The sequence below is a fragment of the Malus domestica genome, chromosome 14, assembly GCF_042453785.1.
Source record: "Malus domestica chromosome 14, GDT2T_hap1".
In the NCBI taxonomy this organism is placed as follows: Eukaryota; Viridiplantae; Streptophyta; class Magnoliopsida; order Rosales; family Rosaceae; genus Malus; species Malus domestica.
The window spans coordinates 28,892,239-28,915,746 of NC_091674.1; the positions used below are offsets into that span (position 1 = coordinate 28,892,239).

Sequence of the window (23,508 nt, forward strand, 5' to 3'; positions counted from 1 at the left end):
CGATTCTCTTATTTTGTCAATGCGTTGTCAGGTATAGACTTCTTTTTAATATTTGTCGATACGCAATCAATTAGTTTTCTTTTCTCCGTTGATAAATTGTCGAATACAATTTCTTTTCTAATTTTGTCGGCATGTGAATGTTTATTAGATTCGATACTTGCGTTCACCATTCATCGCCATCTTTAACATCGTTGACGAAACAAAGGAACCTAGATCATCTTTCCTCGTTGACGCCGCAAATTCTCCTGTCGTTGCTTCCCCACATGTTTTGTCATATTGTTACACATTTCATGACCAAAATCGAATGTACCAACCACCGAATTGTATTAATTATACCAGCCGGTGAATCACATGATGGTAGTCAGGAAGATGTTGAAATTTCTCTATGAGTTTTGCTAACCCCTGAAAATATGGACGGTTATGACCAAAGCACCAACTGGTCCCCTTTTATAAGCAAAAAAATTAAAATTAAAATTGTATCAATTACCCTAATGACCGAATCATATCAATTATCCTAACTAGCAAACTGTATCAATTACTCTAACGACGAATCCGAGATCAAAGAAATCGAAATCAGCAGTATAAGATCAAACAATCACAAATCAAGCAAACCATTAAAACGGTAAATTAAAAAAAAAAAAAAAAAACATAGACAAATAATTAGCTTGATATGCTGCTTACCCTTTGGAGCTAGAGACAGTGATATATCGCTCCGCTTTTAACTGATAGAGTACGGGATGCCCAGGCGCTGCCTGAATGGTTGGGATCAGGATCCTCTCCTGAGCTAAGGATGAGGATTCTCTTGACCAAGGAGTGTGGGCCGTTGGATGAAAATCCAACGGCTACAAACAGGAGGTCCCTTTAAAATTATAATAATTATAGTCATTCGATTTTCATCCAACGGCCCACACTCCTTGATTAGGAGGATCCTCATCCTTAGCTCAGGAGAGGATGCTGATCCGAACGGTTGAACTTGAACCACAAGTTACACTCCTGGCTTTGAGTTTCGGTAGCATTGCTGCCGGAGTACTTTTAGTCTCCAAAAAGTGTTTAATCTCAGCTGTGGTTTAAAAAACAGAATGAAGGGTCGCATTTTTCCTACCCCAGAATGAGTGTTAGGCCAGCACTAGTGCACTTAATTGATTTCAAAATTAGAAAAACTTAACTACAAGTTCAAAATTGGGTTAAGAAACAAACAAATATGTGAATGAGGAGGGGCCATTTGGGACTACTTGAATGGTTAAAAGTGTGTAAAAATTAAAATTGCTTATGACTATGTTTGACATAAAAATTTAAAAGCACTTGGATTTCATGTTAAGTTATACGTGATTATAATAAAAGCGCTTCTTCTTATGAGTATAAGTGGTTTCTAGATAAGAAATCCCAAACATGACACTAAGGGTATGTTAGGAATGTCGGTACTACAAGATAGAGAATGCACAAGGTAAAGTAGAAAATGGACACCAAGAATTTATGTGGTTCGGCAATTTATGCCTACGTCCACCAAACAAGGATCAATCTTCACTATATGAAAAAGATGAATACAACAAGAGTAGTCTTACCAAGCCAAAGACAAGGCTTGATGGATACAAGAAAGTATAACACACACTTTCTATCACTCTAAACTTCACTCACACAATGTGTAGTGGAACACTCTCACTCTCACTCTTGGAGTGGAACTCTAGCTTTGGACTTGATCCTTTGCTACTCACTCTTGGTTCTCAATTGGTTACATCACACCCATATTTATAGGTGAGGGCTTGGCATTCTACTAGTTTCTAGTTCCTTCTTCAAACCTCTAGTATAGAAAAATCTAGACTAGCCACATACTTGTAGCTTCTAGATCTTTCCATTTGCAACCAAGGAAGCTAGTACTCTCTAGCTTCTTCCATCAACTTAATAACATGCTAGAATTGTCTAGCAAGCTCCAGCCTCATCTCTTGCTTACTAGAATAATCTAGAACGTTGATCATGGGCTGGACCATATACCAACAATCTCCTCCTCCAGTCCATGAGGGAGGAATTCCGATCATGACTCCAAGTTACCTGGAGTTCATCCCAGCAGCCTTAATGCAGAATTCCAACTTTGATTTTGTGACTACCTTTGTCAACATGTCTGAAGAATTATTATCGGTATGAATCTTCTTCAGCTGTAGCAACTTGTTCTCGATAGCGTCTCTAATCCAGTGATAACGAATATCAATGTGCTTAGTGCGTGAATGATATGTAGTGTTCTTGCTCAAATCCAGAGCACTCTGACTATCACAATAAATGCCATAATCACTTTGCTTCAAACCCAACTCTTGGAGAAACCGCTTCAGCCACAACAACTCCTTGCATGCTTCTGTAGCGGCTATGTATTCAGCCTCGGTTGTGGACAAAGCAATGCACTTTTGTAACTTGGATTGCCAAGACACGGCTCCCCCTGCAAAAGTAAACAAGTACCCAGACGTAGATTTTCTACCATCCAGGTCACCTCCCATGTCAGCATCTGTAAATCCTTCCAAGATTGGTTTGGAACCGCCAAAGCACAAGCACATCTTAGAAGTCCCCTTCAAATATCTGAGAATCCACTTAACAGCTTCCCAGTGGTCCTTCCCTGGATTAGAGAGAAACCTGCTCACCACACCTACTGCATGAGCAATATCTGGCCGTGTGCACACCATTGCATACATGATACTTCCTACTGCTGAAGAGTAGGGAACAACTGCCATTTTCTCCTTTTCTTCATATGTTTTTGGACACGACTCTTTGCTCAACTTGATATGATTGGCTAAAGGTGAGCTTACCGATTTGACTGCTTTCATGTTGAACCTTTCAAGCACCCGTTCAACATACTTTTCTTGTGACAGCCACAACTTTTTGGATTTTCTGTCACGAATTATATCCATGCCCAAAATCTGCTTGGCTGGCCCTAAGTCCTTCATGTCAAAGGACTTAGATAACTCTTCTTTGAGCTTTTTAATCATAGAGGTATCTTGTCCGACAATCAACATGTCATCAACATAAAGCAATAAGATGATGAATTTACCTCCAGAAAATTGTTTGATATAGACACAAGAGTCAGCATGAGTTCTCTTGTACCCATTACTCACCATGAATGAGTTGAACTTCTTATTCCACTGTCTCGGAGCCTGCTTAAGACCATATAAGCTTTTCTTGAGCTTGCACACCAAATTTTCTTTACCTTTGACTTCAAAGCCTTTGGGTTGCTCCATGTATATCTCCTCTTCTAAATTGCCGTGGAGAAATGCAGTTTTAACATCTAACTGCTCGAGCTCAAGATCCATACTTGCTGCCATACCAAGGATAACTCGAATGGAAGTCATCTTCACCACCGGTGAGAAAATCTCATCGAAGTCAACTCCTTTCTTTTGACCAAAACCTTTGACAACCAAACGAGCCTTGTACCTTGTCATGTTGTCGTCTCTTTTCAATTTGAACACCCACTTGTTTTTCAATGCTTTCCTGCCCTTTGGAAGCTCCACCAGCTCATAGGTATCATTCTTTGATAAGGAATCCATCTCCGACTCCATTGCCTTCATCCATTTGTCACTGTCGTTATGAGCTCTGGCCTCCTCATATGTTTCAGGCTCTCCATAATTAGTCAACATGATATACTCTGATGAAGAATACTTGGTAGACGGTCTTCGATTTCTGATGGATCTTCTGACCTGATCTTCATTCTCTTGTAGGGCTGGAGGCTCCCCCTGATTGGGTTCTCCTTGAATCTGCTCTTTTGACTAGGCTCCACCTGATCAGCAATCTCATGGTCTGGCACATCTTGATCAGGCTCCCCCTGATCAGCATTATCTGGTTCTGCAGGCACTTCATTGGCAGCTGCTTCAGGGATGTCATCGTGACTTTCTTCATCTGAAGCTAATGGATCAACTCCTCTGTCTGCGCCATCTGGTTGTGCTTCTTTATCCGAATCCCCAATTGTTTGATCTTCATAAAAGACCACGTCTCTACTTCGAATAAACTTCTTCTGGTATGGGTCCCATAATCTGTAACCAAAATCTTCATCGCCATAACCAAGAAAGATGCACGGTGTAGCTTTGTAGTCTAACTTCGATCTCTGCTCTTTGGGCACATGCACAAAAGCTTTACAGCCAAACACTTTCAGATGAGAGTAAGACACATCATTACCAGCCCATACTCTCTCTGGAACATCAAGACCTAATGGTACTGATGGAGATCGGTTGATCAAATAGCAGGCTGTCCTTACAGCTTCACCCCAGAACTGCTTAGATAACTTTGCAGTCCTCAGCATACACCTGACTTTCTCCATGATGGTTCGGTTCATTCTTTCAGCAACACCATTATGTTGTGGAGTTCCAGGAACTGTCTTCTCATGACGTATGCCATGTTTCACACAATACTCTCTAAACTGGTGAGATGTGTACTCGCCGCCGTTGTCGCTACGAAGGCACTTAAGAGGTTTCCCAATTTCCCTCTCCACCATGGCATGGAACTCCTGGAATGTCTGAAACACCTGGTCTTTGGATTTCAACAAATACACCCAAACCTTTCGTGAAGCATCATCAATATAAGTAACAAAATATTTATTTCTTCCGAGTGACTCGACTTCCATGGGACCACACACATCTGAATAAACAAGATCTAACAAATTTCCTTTCCTTGTAGATGGAATCGAAAAACTAATTCTTCTTTGTTTTCCTAATAAACAGTGCTCACAAGAGTTTAACGACGTACCTTTGGCAAAGGGAATGTGAGACTTCTTTGCCAAAACCTGTAGGCCTTTCTCGCTCATGTGACCTAGCCTCTTATGCCACAAGTCTAGAGATGAGTCCTCCACAGCATTCAACTCACCTTTCAAAACCTTGGCATTTGACCGGTACAACGTACAACAAAGTCGTGCTCTTGCTACCACCATTAAGCCTTTAGTAAGCTTCAATTTTCCTTCGCCAATATGGTGATAATATCCTTGTCGATCAAGGGTACCGATGGATATCAGATTGAGACGTATATCAGGAATATGTCTCACATCTTTCAACATCAATTGGCAGCCGAGATTAGTTCTTAGACATATATCACCAATTCCAAGAATTTTGGAATAGCTTTCATTCCCCATCTTCACTATGCCAAAGTCACCTTCTTTGTATGTACTGAAGAACTCCCGTTTGGACGTAGCATGGAAGGAAGCTCCATTGTCAAAGATCCATTCAATGTCTCTGTCAGAGTTGCCCATATGCAGACATTCACCAACAGACAATATTTCTGGTATATCACCACATATGACAGCAGTGGTATTACCAGTATCATCTTTCTTCTGATTGTTTCCTTCCCTTTGCTCTCTCTTCCAAACTCGACAATTTTTCTTCATATGGCCTTCTTTGCCACAATGGTGGCATGCACCCCTGAACCTTGACTTGGATCGGCTAGAACTCTTGCCATGACCTCTAGGCCCTCTACTCTTGCTTCTTCCGCGGTTCTCTGTGACAAATACTTGGCTGTTATCTGTGCCAGAAGTCTTTCTCCTTGTTTCTTCATTGAGCATGCTATTTTTAACATTATCAAGGGTAAGAACACCATTAGAAGCAGAGTTACTTATACTCACCACAAAGGTCTCCCAACTGTCTGGCAAGGATCCAAGTAACAAGAGCGCTTGTAGCTCGTCCTCGATCGTCATTTTCATAGTAGCCAACTGGTTAATGATATTCTGGAAATTGTTCAAGTGTTCTGCTACACTTAAACCATCCTTGTACTTCACATTGATGAGCTCTTTGATCAAGAAGGCTTTCTTAGCTGGAGTCTTCTTCTCGAACAAGGACTCAAGCTTTGTCCAAAACTCGCGAGCATTGGTTTCATTAGACACATGGTGAAAAACACTATCGTCCACCCATTGTCTAATTGTGCCAATAGCCTTGCGATTCATCTTCTTCCACTCGGCATCGGACATGCTCTCTGGCTTAGCGGCATCTCCTTCAATTGGCTCATGCAAATCCTTGCAATAGAGAATGTCCTCCATCCTTGGCTTCCATGTTACCCAATTGGAGTTGGTGAGTTTGATCATAGTGCCACTTCCTTCCATCTCGCAGTACGAGCCAACCGGGCTCTGATACCACTTGTTAGGAATGTCGGTACTACAAGATAGAGAATGCACAAGGTAAAGTAGAAAATGGACACCAAGAATTTATGTGGTTCGGCAATTTATGCCTACGTCCACCAAACAAGGATCAATCTTCACTATATGAAAAAGATGAATACAACAAGAGTAGTCTTACCAAGCCAAAGACAAGGCTTGATGGATACAAGAAAGTATAACACACACTTTCTATCACTCTAAACTTCACTCACACAATGTGTAGTGGAACACTCTCACTCTCACTCTTGGAGTGGAACTCTAGCTTTGGACTTGATCCTTTGCTACTCACTCTTGGTTCTCAATTGGTTACATCACACCCATATTTATAGGTGAGGGCTTGGCATTCTACTAGTTTCTAGTTCCTTCTTCAAACCTCTAGTATAGAAAAATCTAGACTAGCCACATACTTGTAGCTTCTAGATCTTTCCATTTGCAACCAAGGAAGCTAGTACTCTCTAGCTTCTTCCATCAACTTAATAACATGCTAGAATTGTCTAGCAAGCTCCAGCCTCATCTCTTGCTTACTAGAATAATCTAGAACATTGATCATGGGCTGGACCATATACCAACAGGGTACTCATCTATGAGAAACATTATATATCCTGTGAGGTTACTTGTTCACATGTTATGGGCGACAAGGTTAATTTGTTATGAATAGGATATAAATTTAAATGTTATAATATGACTGGATTAGTAATAACTTGTTGAGACAGTCGCACAAAAACTATAATAATTGATCAGAGTAAATCTCATAGCAAATTCAAATTGATAAAAAAGCAGCTGAAAATGATTATGTTTCCTACTTTTGTAAGAGTATGAGTGGAAAGCAAAAAGAAGGGAAGAAGAAATCTACAGCATTAAAAACTCAATCAAGAAGAAATAGAACCTTGACATTTTGTTTAGTGGAGTTTAAATGAATGAGATCTGAAGGAAAGGAGAGGAGAAGCAATAGAAGAGAATCCAACTATAAAAAGGAAAGTCCTAATCCAATCAAACTCAAGACATGTTGAACTTTGGATGTAATACAAAGCCAACAAGTTATAAGGAGACCGAAAATCTGTAACAAGTTTCAAGGGGATCAAAATATATATGTTGATATCTATTGATATCTATCAACTCAATGTCACACGAACTAAGATGTGCTGAACTTTGGAGGCTTTGCAAAATCAACAAGTTACAAGGTGACCAGAAGTATGCTCAATATTCATTGTCCGAGTCCTTTGGCGGAACTATACTAGCCAAGAGGCAAGAGTTCATGTATATGTCCAAATACATTAGCTTCAACCATTGGAGTTGGTAAACATCATCGTAAAATTAGAGCTAATTACTCAAAATGAGGGTGTTTATATTTTTAATTAACATTCAGTTCTACAAAATATTGAGATTAGTTACACTTCTAAGGATGCGAAAAGAGCCACCGCCGTTAACTAATATGAGGAAGGGCAGACCATAATGTGCCGCAAGGGATTTTCTACTTCCTCCCCACCGGCGTGCTTCACAAATTGTGCCGGCGAGTGGAAAAGTCCGTGGCAAACACACAGGATGTTTACCTCGCCATCCCTAGCGTAAAGGATCCCTTTGATTTGTCTTCCGCCCACTCCGGTGGTTCTCAATGAAACCATATCGTCCCCAGAATCAAGTTCGACCATCTTTGAGGGGCTTTCCGGTGTGCTTTGTGAAGGGCCATCCTCTTTTGTTGTAGCCGCTGTTGCAGAGGTGGCCATTAATGGTACTGTGACATTCCTTTGCGAATGTAACGTCTCAACACTTTGTGCTCCTGCATGGAATTCACAGAAGTTCAAATCGTTTGAATGTAAAGATATCAAGAGCTTTGTCAAACTGGCTCAAATCTATATCTCAAACCCCACCTCAACTGAAGGAAGGGAAACTATATTTTTCTTGATCATTTGAATGTAAAGATATTGTCACCATGAAACTTTGAGATGCTACAAACTAATATTCCAAAAATGAAGAGAGAGAAGAACAACAAAACTCTTTTATCAAGCATGTTCAGAAATCACAATGGTGAATGGAAGGTGACCGGAAGTTAAAAAACCAGGAAGTATATGGGAAAGAATTCCTAAAGTGTTGATTAGAACTATTACTTTATGGTCAACAAAACTAACTCCGGCTAAAATCATGAACCATTTTGTGTCACTTACAAGTTTCCATAGCAGAAAAGTTTCGGAATGTCACTTACACTTTGGGCGTATTAATATATGTTTTGAGTAACTAGGCATCACTATGTAAGAAATACTTCTGAATTAATTACTAAAACGGACTATAAGGATGGCTTATTTGATTTTGTTCATGCACGGTCATGATCATCTTCTAAATTAGGCTCATATGCGCCCTTGTTCTATTATTTTGTCGATACGTTGTTGGATATAAGATTGTTAATTAATATTTGTCAATACGAAATTAATTAGTTTTCTTTTCCCTTTTGATTCATTGTGGGATGCGATACAATCTTTCCTAATTTTTGTCGGCACTCGAATGTTTCCCAAATTCGAAACTCATGTTCTCCAATCATCGCTATCTTTTACATCGTTGACTAAGCAAAAGGAACCTAGATCATCTTTCCCCGTGGACACCTTGTCTTTGTTAGTTCATTTTGTTACATGTTTCATGAACGATTTGAATTCCAACTACCGAAATCGTATCAATTACCCTAACGACCGAATCATATCAATTACCCTAGCGACCGAATCATATCAATTACCCTAACTACCCAATCATATCAATTTTACCCTAACGAGGTATCAGTTACCCTAACTATCCAATTGTATCAATTACCCTAACTACCGAATTGAGTCAATTTTACCCTAACGACCGAATCGTATAAATTTTTTACCCTAATGAACAAATCGTATCAATTGTCCTATCCTATGCACAACATTTCTCTTCCAACAATTCTAATACTTTCAATCGTGACCTTCCAAAGACAATTAGGGTTTCATATTTTCATTTTCAACTAGTTATCCAGTTCCTGTTTCTTTTTAGCTATCTATACACACCATGTATGAACTAAAATAAAAAATCATATGAAAAAGCAGCCTCACACACAAACATAACCATATTTTTCCTCATGCAACTAAATGATTTTCTTTCAACAGAAACACCATGCTGGAAAAATCATATGACAAGATCAAACAATCACAAATTAATCTCAAGCTGAACATTAAAACGGTAAACAAAATAGATCATAGACAAATTATTAGCTTTGAAGTTTGATGTGTAGCTTACCGTTTGCAGCACGAGACACAGTCAAATACCCCTCCGCTTTGTAATGATAGAGTACCGTCTCCAAGGCCCCGGGACCGTTGGAAGCACACGACACACTACTGTCTTTGAGTTCCGGCAGGATTACTGCCAGAGCTGCTAGAGCTGCCGGAGTTGCTGGAGCTGCTGGAGGTGCCGGAGCTGCTGGGGCTACTGGAGCTTCCAGAGCTGCTGGAGCCCTGGCCACCTCCGGCAAAGCAGCTGGTTGCTGCCGATGAGCTATCTTCTGTTTGGTTTCCAGCCTTCTCAAGGCTCGAACGTTCTTGGGCCTGATCACCCACCTCAGACCTTTTTCTGTGGGAAGCGAGCTTGCCCTCGGCAGCCGTACGGAACGAATTGGAGAAACCGCCCTATGCGGCGCCGCTTGGGGTTCCTGAGGCCTCAAGATTGTGGCCACCGATGAGGACCGAGCCAGAGGGTTTTGGTTGGAATTCTCGGGGTAAATCCGGTCGAGAGAGAATTCCAGGTTGAGGTCTGGGACCTGGGAATCGCCGGTGTTTTTTTGCATGGCGGCGTTCTTAGGTTGAGAAACGTTGTCTCTGTTTGCGGCGGCCATTGCAGACACGAAGTGAGCAGATTGGACAGTAAAACGATTGGTTTAAGCCTCTTCTGCAGCAAGAAAAAGCAAAAGTTAGGGCAAAACCATGAAAATTTTGATTGCATGGTTTTTTACAAGGCAGAATTATACGCACAGAAGCCACCATGAAAAAAATGTAATATTTGAACCAAATTTGTGAAACTGCATGCAGCAAGAAAATGAACTCAAGAAAGAGTGAGAAGGTCAGAATACCGAGAAACCCCAAAATTTAATCTTTGACCCAATTTTTACAACTGCAGCAGAAAATGACAAGTGAGAAAGAGAGATAAGAAAACGCAGAAACGGTTACATGGATTTTTGAAATTACCATGAAAATTTCATTCTTTAACCCTAATTTTTAGAAAATGAGAGAGAGATGAAGCAAACCCCAGAAAGGAATTACATGGCTTTTCTAAAATACCATTAAAAATTCAATTTTAACCTAAGTTTTAGAAAAGAAAAAGAAATATATGGAGAGAAAGAGAGAGAAGGAAAAACCAGAGAAAGGCAGGCTTACAAGGGTTTTGTGACAGACTGTTGCTCCTGCAACCAACAACTCTCTCTCTCTCTCTCTCTCTCTCTCTCTCTCAGCAAATACAGAACTGCAAACTGATGTGAGAGATTTGGAGCAGTGTAGGGGGGATTTATATTGGAAATCGGTGAGGAAAAGGTTTTGAAGGTGTTGCAGTGGCTGCATTTCTCAATCCCCACGTGGTTACCAGAGGAGATCACAGTGTTGCAAAGAGACTGGCTCACATTTTCTACGGTTACTCTTTTCATCTCTCTCTCTCTCTCTCTCTCTCTCTCTCTCTCTCTCTCTCTCTCTCTCTCTCACATCAGCCTTTGCAATTTGCAGCTCCATGACTTTGCTCCTCTCCCACCACCTGTAACTCATCTTAGCTGTTTCTGCGTTTTCCACTCTTATGGATTTTCGTTTGTAATTGTGAGGAAAATTGAGGGCAGTTTTGATAAGGTTGAGGATTATTGCCGGGCTTTTTGGTTGCTTAAAGGAGTGTCTACAATTAATTGTATAAAAATTGTCATTAGTATTACGGTTTACATGAATATAGTATGGTCTCCCTAGTATCTCTTTGTGTCATAACACATAACGCTATGGTGACTGCTACTCGTGCCATGTAAATATTTTCGTCCTTCAAATGTGAGCAAATTATGTGGAATGAGTTCATCCATCACCATGTCCGACTATACATAGAAAGAAACTTACACACATCTTTGTATCACTAGTAATGCTACAGTGACACTTATGCCATGTAAAACTTTCTTGTTCTTTATATGGTAATAACTTATATGAAACGAGTTCATCGTCATCATGACGTCTCAAATCAAGAATGCCTTGCTAGAAATAGTTATCTATAATAATGCACAACTGAGACTTTACATGACAATAAACTAGTTTTATGTACTCGTTTTCCTTAGTGGAAGGAGTGAAAGTTGCTACGGAAATATTATTTATGTGGGTAATGTTAGGGAGACAAAATTTGCCAACAAAATAATGTGTCACTAATAATAATGAGTACATTTATCAACGTTTAAGTTATAAATCAATCATCAATTTCAATGTCTTTTAGTTTTCAAAATTTGTCTACAACCCTAGCATTACCCTATTTCTGTAATGTAATGGGAACTTGTAACGCATATCATAATTCCCAATGCTAAAGCGAAGCAATCCCCACTTGATATTTCACTATTTTTTAAGAGATTTGTTCACACTTTTTTGTGAGTAATGCTAAGGAGATTAAATTCGCAAACTAAATGATATGTCACTAATAGGAAATGAGCGCGGTTTACAATATTTAAGTAATAATTCAATTATCAAATTCTATATCATTTAATTTACAAAATTTAGTCTTCCTAGCATTACTTATTTTTTATACCTTTTAAGAAAAATTTAATTCAAACTCTTACAATTCAATTTAATCTCATCGATAAAAAAAAAATTGACAAGTTAATTAGATTTCAAAATTTCAAAACAAAAAATTTATCTCCCTCTTTTACACGAAAAAGAGTTTGAAACATGGCATGATCCTTATAAGTGCACTGGAGAACTGACAAATTGACCTAACTCAAATCTACTACATAACGATAATATATCTTTAAAATATTAGATTGTTAATTAAATCAACATCTTTTTTTTTTTCTCTGGGTAGCAAAATTTAGATAGAAAAATTTGTGTCAAGGCAGACAATGAGTCGGTAATTATTAGGTTAGAACTCAATAACGTTATTGTTTCCATAAAGTAAAGATCCAGAAACAGGTTCACGAATACCATCAATATCTACCGAAGGTGCAGCAATGAAAGCAATAATAAATACAGAAGTTGAGGTCAATAAAGTAGGGATCATCAAAACACCAAACCATCCAATGTAAAGACGGTTTTCAGTGCTGGTTATCCAGTTACAAAAGCGACGCCATAGGCTTTCACTTTCGCGTCTCTCTAAAATTGCAGTCATGGTAAAATCTTGGTTTATTTAATAAGGGACTCCCAAGCACACGAATTCTCTATAAATAGATAAAGTGCTAATTAGAAAAAGATCTAACATCTCTAACTCTAGAATCATTTTACTAATTAATTCGAATTGACAATTATATAAAATCACAACACTTTGTGCAAGGAAACCCCCACACCAAAAACTCGGCGTAGACTTTCAGAGCAAAACCCCGCGGCGAGGAAATGAGAGAAGAGTTTCTCTCTCTCTGTGTCTCAGATCCGATTTGACAAGTGTGGGCCATGCAGCAGCAAGCGCCAAGTCATCCAGGCGGGTCCCGTAACTGCCCATAAATTGTCGGGGCCACGGGTTGCACCCCTGGTACGGACGACGTCATGGGGTTGTTGCGTCGGTGTGCTTCGCTGTCCGGCTGCATGCACGGTGGGCCAAGAGGACGTGCCATGCGGCGGGAGCATTGGAAGTCTCGGACCAACTGCTGCCAAGTAGAGATAAAACGTAATGGGGGAACAAGGCCTTGTTTGGGATTTGATTTTAGAAGGGTTGAAAATGCTTTTTTGATATCTTGAAGTGCATTTCATAGAACTAGAAGTAATCTCAAACGAGCCCAATTTTTAAATGAGAGATTGCAAAAATGAGATGTTAAGAGCATATTCGAAACTCACTGACACACACTAGGATCTAATGACGGTAAGTGATAGATTACTCTGGCAGCTAAGATTTTTATCTTCAACACATTACATTCCACGTTCAAAATGTGCCCCTCCCATTAAAGTAGAAATGTTGAAAGTTCGACTCACTTTAATGACGAAATATGTGTTCATTTCAATACATAATTATTGCAAACAATTGTACATGTTACCCCAAATCCTATTTAGTTAAATCTCAACCGTTCACTTGTGAAAATAGAGATGACGTTACCTATTCTTTATATTTGAAAATGGGCCCATAGTCGTTTCTCTTATAGTGAAATAATGGGCCAATGGACCTTACTTATTATGTTCTTCACCTTCCCAATTCACTTGCAATGGCGCTCTGCCCACTCAAACCCCTAATGCGAGTACCCTAAAGCCCAGGCGGAAACCCCTTCCTCTTGTACTCATTGAAGCCGAAGCTCTCTCATAACATCGAGAGAGAGATCCCTTCCCCAGTATCGCTTGTATAAAAAAAAAATTACTTCACCATCTAATGGTGATAGCGAAAAGGTTGCAAGAAAAATAAAATGAATAAGCAATCGATAATTCGCCATTCAGTGTATGAAAGCTAAGTAATTTCATTCATCTCGAAAACTCTCCAATAGAACCACATTCTTATGTTTTGGAAACTCGTTTCTGTTACCAACATCAACATGATCAAGGTAAACTGGAAAACCCTGTAACTTAACAGAATGCTAAATAAATCCGCATAACGAACAAAAGGAACCTTACAGAATTTGCTTCATAAGATGACCTATGACATATTGGAAGAGCTTATATAGCCATCAGATCACCATAACTCCTCATTAGAAGAATCGATCCTGCAAACAGCCCTGCAGCACGCAGCAATTTCTGCAAGATGGAAACACACTTTTAAGTCCTTTGTTTTTATTGGTTTCTCAACAAAAAGGATGTAAATTATGCCTTCTACAAATGAGATAACCATCCGGCATCTACGCTAAGCAAGTAAAGCTCACAGTTCAGAAAGAATGGTAAGAAAGGTTTAACAACAATATAACTTGGGAGTGTAGTGGTGTTCTAGGATTCATACAGTCGACCCCACTTAGTGGGATAAGACTTGGTTGTTGTTGTTGTATAACAAGGGCTAAAAATATAAGGCAACTTTGCAAATCACATTCATCATCAAAATCTAAAACTTTCTAAAGAAGAACAACTCTTGTGAGGAAAAACTTTATGCGGCCTCAGGTCAAATTTCGACAATACGAAGATCAAACTATAACGAAACACGCGTGACCTAAAAGCATACCCATTGTTAAAGGTGCAATAGCCATCATAAATTCTCGGTTAGGAAAATTTATCCCATCTGTAGACCGTAATGTTAATAACTAAATTTCACGCGTCACCTAAATTTCTCGTCTTTCCTGAACAAACCTAGAAGCCACACTTTCCGCCACTTCTAAAGTTCCTAAGTTAACATATTAAGCTTAAGAAACAACAAAAAGAACGACACGAACATACAGAACTGATTAAAAATTTTTGATTGTATCAAATCAAAACACAGAAAAGTCTGATTTGCCGGACACATATGAACCATGAGAAACACTTGTACTCATAACTCGAAAAATTAGCTTTTCCATTACTAATCTCACAACAAGATGCACACAACACAGGCTAGGTTTTCACCAATGCGGAATAAATCTTGCGGGATAGCTGCAGGATACGAGTGGCCAGATAATCACGCAATACAACCGGTTGCCCGGCCACTCACATCCCGCAACCATTACACAAGATTCATCGCGAATCGGAGAATTCTGCATAACAGACATTCCGAAAAATCCATGAATCGCGATCGCAAGTCATAGTATAGCAATATATGCTCCAAACAATACAAAATCTTCCCACATACTATTAGCCAAAACATACAAAAAAATTATATAAACATATATAATTATATATCTATATGTATCTTGGAATCAAGAGATTCAAGAAACAACTCTTCACGCTTCGTACAAAATCGAAAAGTAGGAGAGTAATTGAGAGAGTACCATGTTAAGAGCCCACTTCTCCTCGTCGTGATACTGCGACTGCAAGAAAAATTTCGCCTTTTCGAGTGAGACGTTGAAGTCCGCCATTGATGCGTGGAGAAGGAGAAGGAGAGGGAGGAGAGTATTTGCGTTAGGGTTTAGGTTTGGGGGTTTGTAAAAGGCAGAAGGCAATTAAATTACCGAAACAACCTCACTTACTTGGTCACTCAATACAAAATCGAAAGGGTAAAAAAAAAAAGAAAACTGTTCAGACATACAAAATTGAAAACCCTTTATTAGGTATAGCAACAACCATAAGACGTACCATTGACACTTCAAAAGTTTCATTGTGCATCGTTCGTAAGTGTATTTTATTTTTTCTATATATAAAAAGTTAAAGTGCATAACAAGAATTTTGGAGTGCCAAAATAAATTTCAAAAATATATGGTTCATATTAATTTAGCACCCTTAACTTTGACTCATCAAATTTGTTAGTATCTATGTTTTGAGTTTAGCATTTACTACTACGAAATGGGAAATCGAAGTTCGATATTAGGTTGTCGTCAGTAAATTTGTCAAGAGATGATGTGTCATAAGTAAAACTTAACATTTTGTAATATAACTAGGGAAATGATTAACACTCATATTTTTCTCCTCTATTACACAAATTTGTTTAATCTTGTCTACCGTTTTGGTTTTATTTATTTAATTCGACGAAGATAAATAAACAATTGTATGCGAGATTCTAAACATGAGCGTGAAAATCTGTTGATGATAACAATTATAAAAACCAAATTCAATGCCAGCGAGGGTTCACTTAGTTGGTAAGGTCTCCACCTTGTCTGTCGTCCCATCAAAGTTCGAGTCTCGTTGTCAGCAGTTGTCGTTGGTGCCCGATCTATAAATTCCTATGTAAATCCATACTAGTAACAGCTAGTAATTAGGTGTCACGCGTAAGTTCTTCTGGCTAAAAGTTACAGTATGCCGTGGCGCTAATGTTGAGACTAATCACACCCTAAACTTTTTTGTTCACCCAAAACAAAACCAAATTCAATTTAAAAAAAAATTAGAAAAGAAAAAGCCTAGTTGACCCCCAAAAGAAAAAGAAAATATCTAGGGACACCAAGCTCCCTCTCCCATCCAGCCATCCAAGTGGTGACACGCTCGCAATGGAACCTGATCTTCCTTGGCCACTAATTTAAGCCCAAATCATAGCCATCCTCAAGGATTCAATCATCTCTCTGAAAAAGAAACACCACTGAAAGCCACCACCAACACACAGAAAAATGGAGGCCAGAGCATTTTACAGCTGCAGCGCCGGCGGTGTGCCTTTCGCTTTCAGAGCACCAGCAGCAGCAAAAGGAGGCAACTTTGCTTCCTCCTCGCCTCTCCTCATCCAATCCATGGCTACCACGAAACCCATTCCTTCAGCTACCAACACAGTCAGCTCCAAGAAGGTTAATAATCTTCCTCTCTTTCAAAATATGTATGACGGGCTTTATTACAAAAGGCCTCGGTGGTATTAGAAGTGAAATCGTTCATTATATGTTGTATTTTATTTGGTTATTGTCAAATAAGTAAAAAAATGCAAATGGGGTGTACTTTGCATTGCAGAATTCATCTGTGAAGCTGCTAACAAGGGTGGAGCAACTGAAGCTGCTGACCAAAGCAGAGAAAGCCGGCCTGCTGTCCGCGGCAGAGAAGTCCGGGCTCTCATTGTCGACGATAGAGAAGCTAGGGTTGCTCTCCAAGGCGGAGGAATTCGGAATCCTTTCTGCAGCCACCGACCCGGGAACTCCCGGGGCATTGTTGAGTCTAGGCTTAGGACTGCTGGTTTTGGGTCCATTTGTTGTTTATCTTGTGCCTGAGGATTCTCCTTTGGAGATAGGGCTACAAGCTGTTGTTGCTTTGGCTGCAATAGTGGGTGGTTCTGCTGCTTTTGCTGCATCAAATCTTGTATCCAGTTTGCAGAAATCCATTTGAAATTTCATGTGCTTGGACTATCTTGGGAGAGACAAAACTTCCATCGAGATGCCACAGTGACGATATCCTAAGCCGGTCTTGGTTTTGCAAATCGACACTGTGACATTCCCGTTGCATGAAAGCTTGTCTCCTCACTCAGGATGAGACCCTCATTATTGTGGCTCTTTTGTGCAATTGTGAATGCTTTAGACATATCTATATAACATACTACCATGTCAACAAGCATGGATAAGAAAATGGAGACAACGAAATTTCAAGATCAAAATAACATAAATGTAGATTTGGATTCGTAGAAATACATTGAACTAACACAACTTGCTCACACCGTGTAAGCTCTATAAAAATTATCTAAAGATAAAATATAGGTTAGCGAAAATGGGGGAAAAACGCGAATCTTTGTAGGAACTCGGAATTTAACAAAAACCCTAAATTTCTAATAGCTCCATACAACTCTTTATCCAGCAAGTTGCAATTGAAGGAAAGAAGGGGAAAGAAAAAGTGACCCTCTTGGCTGTGTGAAAAAAACTGTCTATCCACCACTTTCTCTCAAAAAGCGTCAAGTAGGGGGAACAGAACTGCGGTTTCCGCCACCTTGACGCCCACCTCTTCCATTGGAACTCCCCCGCTGATAACCATCTCCACTGCGTCCTCCCGAGCCCCTGGCTCGCCCAGAAAACTCACCTTGGTTTCTGAATTCATTCCTGCCAAAGCTACGGCCGCCACCACCATAGTTCCCACGACCCCTGAAATTGTCATTCCGATAGCCAGCTCTTCCTGAAGCGAACCTCCCTCTCCCACCACTAACTGAAACATCCAGAAGCTTTGTTAGCTTAACATCATTTAAATAGGAGTTGTCTTTTATCTAGCAACCTTCTATAAACCACAGCTTACCTCGAGTTGAGGTTCTCTTTTCCTCAATCACTGCTGGGCGATCCCCAATGGTGATAGGTGAGGCCTGCAACGATTTTCAACAAGCTCAAAATTGGATAATATACGATGATACAAGCTGTGGAAACATACGATGCACCCACAACTATGAATAAACACATTTCAGTCTGCGAATCCAATCAAACTGCACTTATATCCCAGTGAGGTTGTAACACGAAACACACTGGAGATTTTAATTTTCTATTACTCAAACAACAGATCTAAGATTCTGGGGACACCCGTAGATATGCATGAGCGACAATACCTCCTTTTTCAACTCAAAATAAGTGTCCTTGCTGTTTTTATCGGGAAAACAAAGATGTCCTCATGTTAATGCCAATGAGCAAATTACATTTGGGCCTCGTGGCTACTAGCCAATAATACAAACAAAATGTTCTCGGGCCAATATAAATGACTCAAAATATTTCTGCAATTTTCATACACTAGTTTTGAACTAAACGAGCCAATCTGTAACACTAATTGTATTAAAAAAAACCAGGCCTAAAGAAACTTGGAATTTGACAAGTGGAATATGAAAGTGAAGCACAGTACCTCAAGTGCACTTTGCATGGAACTCAAGCTTTCGAATTCAACGAAGCCAAAACAGAATCCTTGCTGCTAGAAAGCCAAAATATAGGAACTGTAAGGCTACACCAAAGAATGATCAGTTGGATCAGGAAGTGAATTATACAAATGAAGAATACCTTACTACTCCTGACTTGGATCCCATCACGCTTAATAGGTCCAAACCTCTTGAACTCCTTCTCAAGTTGTCCCACTGTTGCATCATACGGCAAATTCCGTACATGTATGGAGTAACCTTCAGGCGCTGCAAAGAATAAATTGTAAATTAGATAATAAACCATTGCACGAATAAGTTTGATGTTGCAGTTTGCATGACAATAAATAGCTACCAGATCAGGCATCATTCATGAAAGAGTAAATGAGAGTATAACTCAGCCAAGCGTTATGGTAGTTAGCTAAGCAACCCAACCATTGAAAGCTGAGCACTTTTTTTTGTTTTTTGAGAGTACACGAAGACAGAAAGCTGAGTATTATTTACCTTCCTCATGAGAATGGCTGCTTTCAGGGGCAGCGTCACCTGTAGGAGGTGATGCCTCTGGTGCAGGAAATGATTTTGCAGGACCGGCAGGTAGATGGTCAGTGTTTGCAGATACTGTCCTCACAGTGTGGGGAACCACACGGACAGGACTGGCCATGCTTTTCTTCAATAACTAAAAAGTAAAAACACATCAATATCAGTTGACATGAAAAGTAAAAATACTCTCTTAAAAAAGTGAACAATAGGCCTTAACACACAATTGATGCATATGATTTCTTTGGAGCATCCTCCTGAGTTTCAGGGGCAGGATCAGGAGTTGGATCAACTTCTGCAAGATTCTGACTTGGGAGAGCTGGGGGCTCCACAAGCTCATCTTCAACAACTGATCCTTCGTCATTATCTGAAGGATCACAAACTTCAGCACCATTATTGAGATCTTCTTCCTCAAAGGGAATTGCAGGGTCCACCACAAGATGATCAGGTGCATGAATAGGCTCTGGAAAGACATAAAAGCAATTTGAAAACAATAGCCAAAACAAACAAAAAAAAAGATATATTGAGAAAGAAAACTAATGCCAACCTGGTTCTGCTGTCACAATAGCTTCTGGAGCACTTTCGTTGATGCCATTGACTGAGGCAGTATTGGTCGGCAACGATTCGTTGTCCTCAATATACCTAAAAACATCATTCAACACATAGTACCCTTTCTCCTGTGGAGCTAGAAAGAATGTCTGCGCGAATTTTCTTCCCACATTGTCCTTTCCAGTCAAGCATCCAGTCACGAGAACAATCACCCCTTTCTCATAAGACTCCTGAGAATCTGCTGTTTTTATTTCTGCCGTATAGTCTCCATAATTTAAGGACTGAATTTTTTCACCTATTGCCTGTTCCAAAAGATAATGCAATGTTAACAAATGTAATATTTATCATCAACATTTATTATTCACTATAAAAATTTAGGATTCTCAATTCAGTTTACATCACATCCAAGATGTGATGCACAATATTTCAAGATTTTAAAACAAAATGTTTGGCCTGGAAAAGGGCGTGAATTTGATTCATTAAAGGCCTCACTGCTTATACTGTGACATGTTCAACATGCAATAAATGCCATTATACCAAAATTTTCATCATTTCATGACTAGAACACTGGCCATCTTAATCTGCCACCCTATATATAAAAAATGTCACTGTTTAGGCTGGTTACAATTGGTCAATAAATGTCTAAATTTGGAGCCTTAACATCAAATAGACATCCTGTCTGTGTATTTGTCCAACATGCACATAAAGAAAAGTTTAATACAACAATGTATGATGGAAAAGCTGCCAAATTCATGTTCAACCATTATAAAATTATTAAAATATATACTTTTGTACATGCTAGCTACCAATTAAACATTCTTTAATACCTTAAGTGAAAAACTGAATCGGAAACATACAGAAAAACAGTTGCCCAATTCATGTTAATCTTTGTGAAAACTGAACCGTGAACCTTGAAGTAGAAACTGCGTCATGAATATATATGAAAGCATACTTACTTCCATGGTTGTCACTGTTGTCATATTGCCCTTGATATCCATCCTGCTCAGAGAGCTCGAATCCTGATAAAACCTATGCACTAACTCTGGAGATTGGTGAAGAATATGGTAATATTGCTCCACGAAGGCATTGCCAACAAGTTGGGCACTGGGAGCAGGGGCAGGAGTCGCTTCCTGCATGTCTATCTACAGAAAGTTTAAATTCTGTAATATTAGTAAGAAACATATTGACGGAACTACTAAGATGATAAAAGAAAAACATGATAACGACAAGAGAGCCAAAGCAACATGCTTTTTTATTCTTGACCTAACAAATGCATGAAAGAAAAACAACCTTCAAAATTTTTACAGCGTAAAGTACATACCCATTTCAACCAATTAGAAAATCTTTACATTCAAAGAACACCACAACAATGAATATAGAAGCATAACAAGTGATACATTGTGAATATCATATATGTAGCAAGAGAATCAGCAAAGTAGAGAAGTAAAAACGACAATGAGAAATTCTAATAACCCGATAAGCACATACGGGCACTTTAGGTTGAAGCAAAAAGCACAGAGGCATTGTCTTTGAGCTCCTATGTTAAAGTACCATGAGCTAAAATGGTTTCAGCAAGTCAATCACAAGTGTAATATCACAAACCGCACATTAGAATCATAACCAACCAATAAAAAACTCAATAAGTTGAACAAATAAGACAAATAAGATAAAACTTTAAGCACCACAAAATCTAGAAAGATTTGATAAAGAGTACAGAAGCATATGCAATGATGCGTTGTGAATATCATATTTGTAACGAGAATCAGAAAACTAGCAACATAATTAATAACTGCAAAACAAAACCTTAACAGCCCAATAAGCTCACAAGTCAAGTCCAAGGATTACGAGCTAAAACAGTTTCAAGTAACGAGTACTTAATCACAAGTGTAATATCACAATACCACAAATCACACATTAGGAACCAATCCCTACATACATGCTCAAATCGCGGAAATTCGCTAACAATTATAAACAATTTCAAAAACCCAGAAGTATTTATTCATGTTATAGAAATCCCAATAAAACCCAAATGAAGCAGACCATGTGAATTTGATCTAAGAGAAAAAGGGGTTCAGCTGAAAAACTGAAGTAGCCCAGAACTTAACAACTATAATGATAAAACAAACAATATCTGATTAAAATTCATAAACCCTAATTTAGCAAAGTAAGGAAAAGCACAGAAATTTATCAGCACCTACATCCAAAGCAATGAAGAGATTTGTTTGGGAAACATGCCATGAACAGATCAATCACTATTGACAGATAACAAAATCAAATGTGAAGTTAACCAGCAGAGGCAGTAAACTGTAAACATAAAGAAAGTCAGATTCAAGGGAGGACTCTGGAGTACCTGCTTGGTTGTGATCTGAGCTTTAGAGAGAGAAAGCTTGAGAGAGAGAGAGAGAGAGAGAGAGAGAGAGATCTGTGGGGTGAGAGGAAGCAAAGTGAAGTTGCAGAGAGAGAGAGAGAGAGAGAGAGAGAACAGCGCCAGAGGATAGGAGGGCTAAAAAGAGAGAAGAAAGTGGGGAAAGTTGCTCAAGGCTGAAGCTTTTTATATATTTGATCAGATCACATGAGAAGCAGGTTCCTTCAGGAAAACCCAAATAAGGAAAATTGTTTAATTTTGGAATAAAAATATTAAAAAGGGGTTTTTGGATCTTTTAATTTGGGAAGGGAATGATGGGATGGGTTTACTAACTTTACATTGTGATTTTATCTTGGTCAACGTTCAACTTTGTAATTTAAGTAATAGAATTGGGTGGTGCTATTCTGTACCCATACACGTATTTTTACTTTTCACACGCTAATTTCAAAAGTAATGTTATTCATACCATAATTTTACACTACATTATTATAACATTTTAAGTGGCATCTGATGTGGACAGTCACATCATTTGAAAAAATTGCAAAACCCAAGGAAATGAAGGAGGAAGACTCATCGTATACCACAATCATCATTTAAGTAACTAGTTTTTTTTTAATTATTAGTTATTAAATAATGAGCTAAATTTAAAAATCTGATTAATTTAAATGATGTGGCTGTTCATATCAAATATCACCTAAGGTGGTATGAAAATGTAATACAAAAACATAGTATGAATAACATTACTTTAATTTCAATCGTTTTACTTTTTCAATTTCATCTGAACCGACGATCAAAAATTAAGAAAAATATGTGAAAAGTAAAAAGATGTGTGAAGATAACACTATCCTAAAGATTTATAGATAGTAGAATAATCCCAAATTTGTGAGAAAAAGTCCATGATTTGGGTCGGTTCAAAGTACACTCTTGAGCCCTTTCTATTTTCTTTTTGCTTGGTTTTGTATTTTTTTTTTAGAAAAGGGATAACATTAATAGGTTAGAAGTTGATTATTAAACTATCTCCAACCCTTGGGCTAAAAGCCAAATTTTTTAGCCCGAAAAATTTAGCTTTTAGCCCAGAAACATCTTTTCTGCTCCAACCCTTCTACCCTAAAATTTTAGCCCGGAATTATTAAAGAATGAAATTAGCCTAAATTTTTTTCTTAAATCAATTTAAAAAAAAAATAAATATGTAGATTATTGTAAATTAATTTTATGAACATTTTAATCTAAAAAAAATTAAATTCCGATAAACATTTCGCATTTAGCCCGGGGGGAAAGCTGGGGGGTATTTGGCCCAGAAATAGCATTTGGCATTTAGCCTAAAATTTTAGCATGGGTTGGAGAGTGTTTGGGGAGGTAATTTGGGGGGTAATTTGGCTTTTAGCCCAGGGTTAGAGATGGTCTAGGAGAAGAGGAGTTGGTAGAGATTGAACTCGTACTACTTGATATATATGCTTATTTTTTATCATTGTGA

The 23,508-nt window shown here is 38.7% G+C and overlaps 4 protein-coding genes across 7 annotated transcripts; 1 reads left to right on the forward strand and 3 right to left on the reverse strand.

The window, feature by feature from the left end:
* Nucleotides 1–7,536: 7,536 nt before the first annotated feature.
* LOC103415333 (ninja-family protein 6-like) lies at nucleotides 7,537–9,947 on the reverse strand. Its single transcript, XM_029092307.1, has 2 exons — nucleotides 9,356–9,947; nucleotides 7,537–7,886 (listed from the first exon to the last, which is right to left on the reverse strand). Exons 1-2 carry the CDS (start codon nucleotides 9,945–9,947, stop codon nucleotides 7,537–7,539), a joined length of 942 nt encoding a protein of 313 aa, XP_028948140.1.
* Nucleotides 9,948–13,686: 3,739 nt separating this feature from the next.
* On the reverse strand, nucleotides 13,687–15,298 carry LOC103415294 (mitochondrial import receptor subunit TOM5 homolog). The gene is made up of 2 exons (XM_008353639.4): nucleotides 15,135–15,298; nucleotides 13,687–13,980 (listed from the first exon to the last, which is right to left on the reverse strand). The coding sequence occupies exons 1-2, from the start codon at nucleotides 15,219–15,221 to the stop codon at nucleotides 13,903–13,905; spliced, it is 165 nt and encodes a 54-aa protein (XP_008351861.2). The 5' UTR covers nucleotides 15,222–15,298; the 3' UTR covers nucleotides 13,687–13,902.
* A 900-nt stretch (nucleotides 15,299–16,198) lies between these two features.
* Nucleotides 16,199–17,110, forward strand: LOC103431200 (uncharacterized). The gene is made up of 2 exons (XM_008369337.4): nucleotides 16,199–16,571; nucleotides 16,729–17,110. The coding sequence occupies exons 1-2, from the start codon at nucleotides 16,401–16,403 to the stop codon at nucleotides 17,095–17,097; spliced, it is 540 nt and encodes a 179-aa protein (XP_008367559.1). The 5' UTR covers nucleotides 16,199–16,400; the 3' UTR covers nucleotides 17,098–17,110.
* Nucleotides 17,111–17,348: 238 nt separating this feature from the next.
* Nucleotides 17,349–22,305, reverse strand: LOC103415332 (nuclear transport factor 2-like). 4 transcript variants are annotated; one of them, XM_070811613.1, is made up of 9 exons: nucleotides 22,020–22,305; nucleotides 20,626–20,811; nucleotides 19,668–19,971; nucleotides 19,345–19,583; nucleotides 19,088–19,259; nucleotides 18,729–18,853; nucleotides 18,577–18,639; nucleotides 17,989–18,052; nucleotides 17,349–17,901 (listed from the first exon to the last, which is right to left on the reverse strand). In XM_070811613.1, the coding sequence occupies exons 2-9, from the start codon at nucleotides 20,803–20,805 to the stop codon at nucleotides 17,654–17,656; spliced, it is 1,395 nt and encodes a 464-aa protein (XP_070667714.1). In that variant the 5' UTR covers nucleotides 20,806–20,811; nucleotides 22,020–22,305; the 3' UTR covers nucleotides 17,349–17,653. The 4 variants fall into 4 exon arrangements, with proteins under 4 accessions (XP_070667714.1, XP_070667713.1, XP_070667715.1 ...); XM_070811612.1 differs by having other exon boundaries at nucleotides 18,577–18,642; nucleotides 22,020–22,288; XM_070811614.1 differs by having other exon boundaries at nucleotides 20,626–20,829; nucleotides 22,020–22,192.
* Nucleotides 22,306–23,508: the final 1,203 nt, after the last annotated feature.